Source organism: Temnothorax longispinosus, chromosome 8 (genome assembly GCF_030848805.1).
Source record: "Temnothorax longispinosus isolate EJ_2023e chromosome 8, Tlon_JGU_v1, whole genome shotgun sequence".
NCBI classification, from domain to species: Eukaryota; Metazoa; Arthropoda; class Insecta; order Hymenoptera; family Formicidae; genus Temnothorax; species Temnothorax longispinosus.
This window is the reverse complement of record NC_092365.1, coordinates 19,639,725-19,650,787: the sequence shown is the minus strand read 5'-3', so window position 1 is coordinate 19,650,787 and position 11,063 is coordinate 19,639,725. Positions and strand designations below refer to the sequence as shown.

Below are 11,063 nucleotides of genomic sequence, written 5' to 3'. Positions count from 1 at the left end.
CGACTAAATATTGTTTACTAAATTCTGAACACTAAAATAAAAAGAAAGAGTACTTCACTCTTGAGACTGTTAGGGATCGGGGGTAGTTTTCCATCAAACGGCTAGGGTACAAAATCTGAAACTTTATATTTTTGTGATACAAATTATCCTGAATCGAGTTTACAAGTAGCAATTGATTCTGCTGATGAGAACGAGTACTTTACTCTTGAGACTAATAGGACTGAGTTCTATTAGGAGCTGTTTGAAGCAGAAGGGATGAATATATTAAGTTTATTTGTATGGTACAAATTAGTACAAATTCAGTCCTTCAAATTTCTGTATTTAATTTTCTTTTTTTTTTCTTGTGGTCTTTTTAGCTTAATGCTAAGGTAGCACCGCCACGATTTTCTCCGAAATGGCACAGGATACAAAATTGTTATTAATGGTACAAAATTGTACAAAATGGGTACTAAATATTCTGATAGGTCCGGTTTGATTCTGCCAATTTGGTCCTGCTAGCTTAGAAGAGGTGAATGCTGATCTGTAGCTAAACAAAAGGACAATTAGTGTTTTATTTTGCTTTATTTAGATTTTATATGAAACAATTGACTATTTATTGTGACTTATATATATATGTATATATACGCGGCTAGTACATGTACACATGTAACACGTATTTTTTTTTCGTAGGTCGCACATCTGTGTAAAAGGTATGCTTTTCAGACGAAAAGCCAGCTATTGTATAAATTCATAGTGATAATGTTGAACACAATTTCTACAAATGTGAGAATATTGCATGAACACAAAGAAGTGTGGCGCTTGTCGCATTTCCGCTTCTTGGAGATTAATTTTTCGACACTTCTCTCACATCTACGTTGTTTTTTTAGATATAAATTACTATATATTGCTGTGCCTCGATTTCGATTTCATTGCGTCAGTCGATTCTGCGAGTAGGTACGGACTTTCATATCTGTTTTGACGAGGTTTCTTCACGACGTAGATTGCTTATCTTATAAATTATAACATAACGTATCGCAATGTAAATGCCTTTTTCTAAACAATTAAATTTGTTTTGTATAAAAGTAATTCGCTCTGTTACAGCGATAAACTTTGAAATTTTGAGACAAAACGCTTGATATAAAGGATAATATATCGGTAATCAGTTTGCTCTAATTTATCCCGAGATTTATTTCTTTAAAGATAAAATAATACATTTAAACAATTGACACATTCGTGAGCTATCTTGGCAATTTAAAATGTAATGTTAGAAAGACCATAAAACTTCGATATAACTATATGTATCTATTTTTCAAATGCGATCATGTCCATAAAAATTAGAGTTCATAAAAAACGATACGTACCAGGAATGTAATAGAAATTTCTTTGCGTTGCATTTGAGATACAAAGATCCTTTCAGGGAAAGTGCAGTGAGAATGACTAGTATTATACTTAGGCCAACATGTTACATTACGTTACGCATTATATTTAATTAGATGTAAAAAAACAACGATCTCTCTCGTGGATTTATTACAAAATCAATGAAAAATCGTAGAAATATCCTCGCACTGTTGTACGACCGAAGTACGCGATCTGCGATCTGGTTCTACTGGCTGGCATTTTGGTGAATTGCGTACATTAAATATTTACGACTTAGAATTTTATTTTCGTTTCTCTTTTTACCGCAGTAATAATCAATTATGAGTTTGCCAGCGAATCGGTGCGCCTCATCCCTGATGGGACACTTGGAGAACGGATGTTTGGCGTAAGTCCTCAATTGTGGATCCCTCGAGATAATTAAAGAGAGAAAGGGAAGAAAGATGGATCAATAGTTTCGTCAAGATGAGGGCATCCCGCTTGGCTGACAAAACATATAACAATAAATCGCGAAGTGCCCTCGGGCACGCGAAGCTCGTTCGTTAAAATACACTCTCTCTCTTCCTTCGTTTCTCAGCCGCGTAAGATTACTTATCTTATCGTTACTTTACAGTAATCCGCAGACTTAGGGTAGACAATTAATCGTGTTCTGTACAAATTCTATCAACGCCGCTAGCTATGTACACATGTCTCGCTACTGTTGGTTGTAATCTCTTACACGTGTAATTTGGCATTCGCGTGAGAGAAGTGACTCGTGAGATTCTCGCTACTTCAAATCCGTGCATCGCGTTCTCGCATGTTAATTTGCTTTATGTATGTATACTATATACACGTGCCATCGTGCTGGCATTAATATGACTTTAAATAAAAGTTCGAAAATCTAGGGAAATCGTGAAAATACAATGTGAAATGATACACGATATTTTCAGAAATGATCAGGAAAATTACGATTTTAATAGGATCAGCTTTAATAAAAATCCAGCAGCTAATTTATAAAAAAATATTTTTAAAAAAGAATGTTTTATAAATAAATAATGTAGATTAAAGAAGTAAATATTAGAAAATACATTAAATGTATAGATATGTTAAAGAATAATATTTTATTGTAATCTAATATCTAATTAATAAATAATAAATAATTAAATGTGAGGAGCAGAGCAATGAAAGATCTTGAAACAACTTTCATTATTTATTTGCATAGAGAATATAAAAAGTTTCAAATTAATCGGATGACGAGTGGATGATCTAAAGACTTCACAGATCCATTTCTTTAGAATCGAGTGACAGTCGGTTGTGCGAGCTAATCGCTTATTAGACGTGCTGATCGTCACTCTCTTTAATCCCAACGTACATGTATGTGTGTATAATATGTATATGCATACGATTCGATCGAAGAACGTTAAACTCTGGCTCGTTAACTCTCCATTCACACCGCCTAAGACTTGGATCGTACATCGTTATTGAAAAATATAACAGAGATCAGTTCAAATTTCTTCGGTATTTATCCCCTGCGTCGTGCAACGCGTTCTTCCGATGCGAGAAGGCATTACATTTGCTAACGAGTTATCAAAAGGGCATTACATTTGGCAAGTGAATTTTAAAATATTACTGGTTGAATGCCAGTAATGTGCGTATATAATTATCACGAGAGAAAATATTTTAGGACGAGCGTGGCCTATTAGACAGCGCATTGGTCTATTGAGCCAAAGGTCCCGGGTTCAATTCCCGGTAGAGCTAGAAAAATTATATTAAAAAAAAAAAAAAATCCTTGTAAATTTGGCAAGTGAATTTTAAAACATTACTGGAATTCACTAAAATTCACTTGCCCCAAATGTACAAGGATTTTTTTTTTAATATAATTTTTCTAGCTCTACCGGGAATTCAACTCGGGACCTTTGGCTCAATAGACCAATGCGCTGTCTAATAGGCCACGCTTGTCCTAAAATATTTTCTCTCGTGATAATTATATACGCAGCCGGGGATTAACGAGCCAGCCCGCGAAATCTCGACCGTCGATCGGGGGAGTGTGCCGGAATGTGCCATTTTCTTAAAACATCTTACATCGGGCGATGTAAAACGAGGACCGGCGCGAGTCCTCACCATTTATATATATACATGTGAGACAGTAACGTGAGCTTCGTGGTTTTTTCGATCAACAGGAACGTGCGTGCATTAACGCGAGCTTAACAGTCTCAACAGTCGAACGGGCGTGCGAGTAGGATCGCGAACGCGAGGACGAGGATGAGGCCTGTCCACCGCGGCTCGATCTTACTCGAGGAGCCCACTGTGCGCCAGTTCGGGGCTGGCGATGGTCCGCTTTTGCGAGTGTTTGCGATCACCGTCTGACTTCGCCATCTCATCGTGTACTGCGGGGCGGTTCTTCCAAGAGCCTGCAGCCTGAAACAAGAAAACAGATCATTTTTATTCATGCCGATAATATCTCTCACTCACGAGCTTAGAGCTTCACTATTTTATTTTCTTTTTTTTAACGAATATTACTTGAAACTGCTTACATTTTTCGATGTAAAAATATCGATTATGATTTTATATATTTTTCAAAATATCTTTCCTATTCGCAAAGGACTCCCCGCATGATTCTTACGAGAAAAACATTTCCGGTTAATTATTGTGAATTTGTGATACGTTGTAGTTCTTGTGTCCTTGATGGATAGTCTCAATTTTTATTAACTTTTTATACTTTCTGAATTATAGACATTTGACAATCTCCTTCACAAGAATTGTTCGTACGTTTGTCTACACGAGTTTGCACTTGTGTGCGTGCCTGTATATATATTTGTGTATATATAACTCTGTCGCCAGTTCGGCGGAGTCGGCAGAGGCAACAGAGGCGGTAGAGTTGTACACATAATACGTATGCAGGCAGGTACACAAGTGCAAACTCGTGTAGACAAACGTACGAACAATTCTTGTGAAGGAGATTTTCAAATGCCTATAATTCAGAAACTAAGATAGAAAGTTGATGAAATTTGAGACCTTTTATTTATGCTACACAAGAACTACCACATCACAAATTCAAGTAAACTGACCGAAAACGATTTTTTCATAAGAATCGTGAAAGGTCCTTTAATCTGAGATATCAGAAATCGAAAATGATGACTGGCAATTATAAGAATAATGATGATGATGATAACTTTATTTGAAATGCGAGTTAATTTACTTGAATTTAACTCCTGAATTATTATACATGGAAGTGAAAGAGAATTGCATTCCAAGAGGTGAGGCATTATCAATAATTGCTTACAAATCTAGTTTTTTAACGCAAATAAAATGACAATAATAATAATAATAATAACTCATATATGAGCACATGTAATTTAACATTAAGAGTGTATACAGATAATAATTATAATACTTAAAGAAAGTATTAACAAATATTATAAAATAACTTATGAGAATATACAGTGCAGTGAGAATGTGACAGGCAACGGCCAAATTAACAATTATAATTAATATAAAATACAAGACGGGTATAATTTCAGAAAATATAAGTTTTAACTAATAGGTATAATTTTATAGATGACGTAGATATAACTTTGTACATAAAACGTATATTTAGAGGCAATGTGACGAAGTTTTTATACACGGTGATAACTCGAATCCTTATATTCTTCTCTTCTAATTTCTCAGATTGTAACTCGGAAATAATTATTCTTAGTACCAATAAAAATGATGAAAGCGTCTCTGTCATTGCGCGATTCAACATTCAACCGCCAATCGATCACTGCCAGAGTCAATGAGAAAGTACCGCGTGAAGAAGCTCTGCTGTTAAGCATACTTTTCTTCATATCCCGTAAATTATGGAATAGGGAGGGGGGGGGGGTAATGTGCCGCGGTTGTAACATGGAATTGCCGTCGTAAGGCGGGATGAACGATGGCCGATTGTTAATCAGCGCGGATAATTTCTTCGCGCTAGACGACAGTAACGGATCGCGCGGGCATCAATTCTCCGCGATTTTATGCCGGTACCTACACACGGAGCGTGCCGGCTCAATCGCGCCACGCCAATAAAATGCCCGTTATATTTCAGCCGACCGTGCGTCATAATCTCGGCCGTCGAAACTGTCGCGGAACTGTCGTTAAAACGTAGCTAATAGACAAGATCGCGGCGGAACTTTCGCCGGGTTAATCGGCCGGGACGCGACCCGCCGGGGTATAAGAAACTCACCTAACCACCGCGGTATTCATCTTCCACGGCAGGGTGAAATTCTTGTGAGTGTCCCTCGAGCAGAACGTGTGCAGTCTGGGCCCGGCGGGGTCGCCGTTCTTCCTGTACTCGTGTATCGTCAGGTTCCACGCCGTGCAGGGCCCTGTTAAGTAGAACAAGCGTAGCATAGAGCGGACAGTACTGGCGAACATCGGTATGTCGCGATGATGTAAATAATCTCTTGTAACGTAAATGTATGTTTGTGAAGGTGTTGTGTAATATATCTAAATAAATCATGAATTTACGGGTATCACGAGTCCCTATGCGATGCATAAGTAGAAAGAGCATTACGAGATGCGCCGTCATCAATTTTTCTTCAGTAAAAAGAAACATAGTTATCCCGGGAATTCGTTAGCCCGCAGTTTTATACCTTGCAAGAAAAGCTGCGAGCAGTTTAATAGCACGAAAATGATTTATCTAGGAGCACCTATCTACGTTTCTCCAGAGAGCGTTCCTCGAGCGATTTATCTTCGAGCGGCATTAAAAGAAAACAAAAAAGCAACTGCGTTCCGAAGCGGCGTATCTTTCGCGGATCTGAGCATTAAGAATCCCGCGTTACTCTCTCTCTCTCTCTCTCTCTCTATAGAGCAATTAATTTCTTTGCTGTAACGAACCTGTTGATATTTCCTGAAATTGTTTCGACTTAACGACGTAGCCTGTATGCACGTATATCTTTACAAATAAACACATTTACACGAAACTGTAACTATTTTAATCAATTTCTCGAATCGAATTGTTTTATTATTTCGCAAAAGTCCATCGGTCGTGTTAAAATGCTCTCTTTATCGAAGGAAACTCTTCAGCGAATTCAAAAATATTAAAAGAAAGCAACTTGCGTCGCTTCAATATTGTATCACGAAATTATTTCTATGACAACATTCTTTTCAAGTTGTTTTTATCCTTAACGACGTTCCCCGCTATTGCCTTCAGCTCTTATTTCGGTAAGCGCAAATTGTAGTCTGCGTCTCGCAATAGGATTCCACTCGCAGAGTTCTATCCGCAAAATTCTATTTCGATCCCCCTCCCCCCCGGTCGCGGGGCTCGAGAGAAAACACAGATAGATCATCTTCCGCGCGACGCGCGCCCCGTCTCTGGCGACGACACGGCGAAATCTTCTCTCGATTGCTTTTCTTCGGAGACCGCCAGAATTTCTATCCGTGCCATTGGCTCCGTTGCCGCCACCGCCGCCGCCGCGGCGAACGAAAGGGTGAAAGTTGTGGAAGAATAAGTCGGAGGGTGAGAGAGGAGAGAGGACGTCGCGGCCCGGCCGACCGAAGGGACAGAGGAGCGCGGGCGTGAAACGAATGGCAGTGGGTCGCGAGATTAAAGAGACCATCGGATTTACCACGACAACGGAAGCTAAAGCTTCACCGTGTAGAAACCATGCTACGTCCTCTTTTTCTCTCTCTCTCTCTCTCTCTCTCTCTTGCTTCATCACTTTTCTTGCATCGTTCTCCCTCTTTTTCGCTCTTTTCCGCCTTCGTCGCCCTCTCGCCTTTCCTATTTCTGCGCGGCACGTAAATTGTCATCTTACGAACGCGACAAAGGCGACTACCTATCGCTTGTTCGAGCCTGAGAATATTACGATTGTTCCTCCCGGGTGAAATGCAGCGCGAGGAATATTCCTTCTGATGTAAAGATAGCTGCATTCACGGGTGAATTTTACGTTTATTTCTGCGGCCGTGCGCAATCATCTCCTGCTCCGAAATTGATCGCTCAGTGCTATCGATTTTTTTGTCGCGCGGTATTATTTGATTAGAATTTGAAGCAATTTATTTGTTTCAGCAGTATTCCCGTCCGATTTCAGTCCTGTTTTCTCTTGAAACTCTTGTAACGGCGATCGATCGATGTAACGGGGATGTATGTACATATGTGATAGCACAATGAATTGTGACCTCTGTACGTTCGTATGGGGGGAAATATCATCTATCGAATGCGGAGAATATCCTCTGCAATGTTTCAAGAAAATAGAGTTTTATTGGTTCACGAATATATATGAAAGATGGAATATTGAATTCGGTACAAGAAACTTTGATTTATGCGGACAGATTACGCGGGATGAGATTCGATACGAAACGAAAAATGTCCATTCCATCGAGGGACGTGCCCTGTCTACTTATGTCAATCCTGGATGCAATTACGACGCGTGTATTTATTCGCTAGAGAAGCGTGGCAAGTATAACGGCTGAATTATTAAATGAATTAATGAGGCTTCGCGCATTTATATGAAATCCTTCCGGCTTTATGAACCGCCGCGAATCGAATTACTCCGCCGACGACACTCTTGGCAACTTCGCCATAGAAACGTCGCTGTCCTCGTTCCTTTCATCTCCTCGTTTCTTGCCTTCGCTCCCGTATAGCTTTTTCATTTTCTTCCTCCTCGCCACCTTGCAGAACATTATAAGTAGAGGCGGAATCGTAACCAAAGCCCGACAAACGCCGCCACCGGAAATGGCTTTAATATACCTTTCAAGGTGCGGTATCACCGTAGTTACCACCATAGTACGCTCCGCTCTCTTTCTCTTTTTTTCTTCCAGCTGCAGTTCTTACAAAATTTCATCTTTGAATGATGCATTTTCTGGCATGAGAGGTTCGCCAATGTTTACCGCTTAGCCAACAAGAATCCTGGCAATAAACAGGGCTACTAGCCCTCTCATACGCGTATTATTGCTTTTTGCAGAGTGAAAGATAAAGAAGGGAAATGTGTCTGCTTCGCGTCGGAAATTATTAATTATTATATATATATATGTATATATATTTAAATATATAATATAAAACAAGATTAATTATTGAATTACTTTGAACCAACTCTGAACCAAAATAAATTCAAGAAAAGTATTTAATGCCCGAGAGTGCAAGTTAATTTAGAAGAGAGATTCTTCTTCAGTAAAAAGTCATCAATGATTCGAGGTAAAAAACGGCTCGCAGAAATAATTATTATCAAATTAAATCACGACGCTATAAATATATTTTTTTATTTACGCGAAACTGCAAAAAATAATTCTGTAATGTAAGTGTGCATAACTATATACATTGTTATCATTAAATTAAAGCTTCAAATTGGAGTCAAGTATTCATACACGAGTCATATTTTACATATATTTAAGATATTGTGAAAGTAAAAGTACGAAGGCTCTGTTGGAGTAATTTTTGCAAATGGAGAAGATATAGAGATGCAATTCTAAATTCTACTCACGACTCTGAGTGGACTTGACTTCGATGATGAGTTGCCGGTCGATCGGCGAGTCCAGAATCCAGGTACACTTCTGCTGGTAATACTGATTCAGCTTGAGCCCGGCGCTCGCCAGATCACCGCCATTGACCTCGCCTTCCGGCTCCGCCGTTGTGTGATCGCCGCAGTAAGTGTCATTGATAAACTTGTAGGCCGCGTGGAAATCGAGGCCCGCCTTCGATGTAGACCTCGACCACTCGATGTAGACCGGGGTCCAGCTGCGGATGCCTACCGGAAGCCAGTCCTGCGCGATAATAGATCCCGTTAGACGGGTAAAATGAGGTACGAAGGATACGACGTGGAAAATGGTGAGCAATTTAGGGAAAATAAAAAGCGCGCGGACTACGTTGAGAAATTGAAAGTAACACGAGCATCGTCGATGAAAGAATGACCGAGACGAAATGCGAATGGTACGTAATAACGTGATAAATTTAATTAAGATACATTTGTCGCAGTTTTGGCGAAAGAAATATCGATGACTTACTGACAACCCGGCGGTATGCTTAATTATCAATCGTGGATTTCGAATTTAATCCTACGCAGTTAAATTACACGGATTTAACTTGTTGTTTGCATGATAGCCTCAATTGTGTCGGAATAACGAGCATTTGAATATGAAATGATGATGATCCCACGAATCGAAATCGTATTATCGTTTATAGACTCGCCATAACGATTACACTCGGTCAGGTGTAATCTGATAATACGTCTATTAATAATCATCGTGTGGATAGAGTCAAAGTCAGATCAGTTGGGCAGTATTACATGCGCGAGATTGTGGCGAACGCATTTTGCGCCGAATAAATTATTTAGCATCGACAGCTTCTTGCCGAACATTTCTTTCAGCTAAATGTAGAGCTCTAAGATCGAAAAAGTCCAAAGGATGCGTTTTCAAACGCGTGCCACTTTTTCATTTTATTTTTACGGTGGTACATTTGTCGTAATATAGTCGCATATTATTAAATTTATGAAAAATAACGCAGATTATTACACGGTAAATTTAAAATTTTTAGCCACATTGCACAACATTGTGGTAAATAAAAACGTTAATGAAACTAGTATACATTTCATGCGAACGTTAATAACATTGTACACATTACGTGGAATTAAATTTCCGCAGCAAAAACACTCCTAGCACCGAGCTTCACTTCACGTTAATTCATAATAGTAAAAAAATATATTTCAGATTTTTGACGAAATCGAGCGCGTAATAAATTTTCTTTCTGAAAAGAAAAAAAAAGAACCATCTCATCGAATAAAATGATATGATAAATATAGAGAGCCATTTGCGGAAAATTGCATACCGCGAGTGATATATTTTAACATCGCCGACGTTTTCGCGTGACAATGCGGAGGATATAAAAGTTGCGGTATAATAACGATATAGCTTTTATCTCGCCGGCATTCAAGGAGCGGAAGTGCGCGTGGGATAAGAGCGGCCGCGCTCTCCGTCGAGACGCTCATTCGAGGCGGGCGCCACGGAATAAAGTTTTTCCGCCAGCTCGCGCTTACCTGGTAATTCCCGCAGAGACAGGTGACAATGTGTCCGGTCTCGGAGACGAGCAGGAGGTGGTCCATGCTCTCCAGGGACTTGCTGACGCAGTGGCAGCCACTGTCGCCGCACTTGGTCTCGCACGGGTTGTTCGGCGTCTGCTTCGTGCTACCCTTCACCTGCAAACGGAGGCATCATCATTCGGAAAAGTGCGAGTGAAAATCTGTACGGGCGGAAGAAAGAAAGCTAAAAGAATAGCAAAAACGGTCAATTATAATTATGTCAAACGATGTGCCATACGTGCAATTAAAATTTGTTCGCTCTTTCTTCTGCGACTGACAATAAGGGACACATCACAATTGCCCAGAACCGACTTGATTCTCCTTGAAATATGACATTAAACGCAAAAATCTAAGAAGCATGTATTTTTTAGGTGTGCCTGTTTTGAGATTTAAGAGTGAAACAATCTCTCAAAGTTAATATACTTATATTTGATTTCTAAGCAATTACCGTCGAAACGACAAGATATATAAAACATGTGTTAGACAATATTTTTTACGACTTTCATAAACTGCATATTTATGTAGATCTGCCGAAAATCCAAATTTCCATAATATATAATATCCTGAAGAGATGATTTATCTAAGCGCGACGTAACGGATTAAAGTTGCACGATTTTCTCGGTTGCGCAACGGATTCGCAACACGGATGCGACGTTCGTATCGTTCACCGCGGGATTACAGTTGGCGTGTTTCCACTAT

The 11,063-nt window shown here is 39.4% G+C and overlaps 1 protein-coding gene across 4 annotated transcripts in view; it reads right to left on the bottom strand.

Moving 5' to 3' along the window:
- Window positions 1-236: 236 nt before the first annotated feature.
- Window positions 237-11,063, bottom strand: part of LOC139817491 (uncharacterized) — a 221,300-nt gene continuing 210,473 nt past the window's right edge. For all 4 annotated transcript variants that reach the window (XM_071785628.1, XM_071785627.1, XM_071785629.1 and 1 more), the window contains 4 exons: window positions 10,323-10,481; window positions 8,775-9,054; window positions 5,540-5,681; window positions 237-3,750 (listed from right to left, as the gene is read on the bottom strand). In XM_071785628.1, the coding sequence (XP_071641729.1) occupies window positions 3,546-3,750; window positions 5,540-5,681; window positions 8,775-9,054; window positions 10,323-10,481 (786 nt within the window). In that variant the 3' untranslated portion in view covers window positions 237-3,545. The remainder of the gene's footprint in view (window positions 3,751-5,539; window positions 5,682-8,774; window positions 9,055-10,322; window positions 10,482-11,063) is intronic.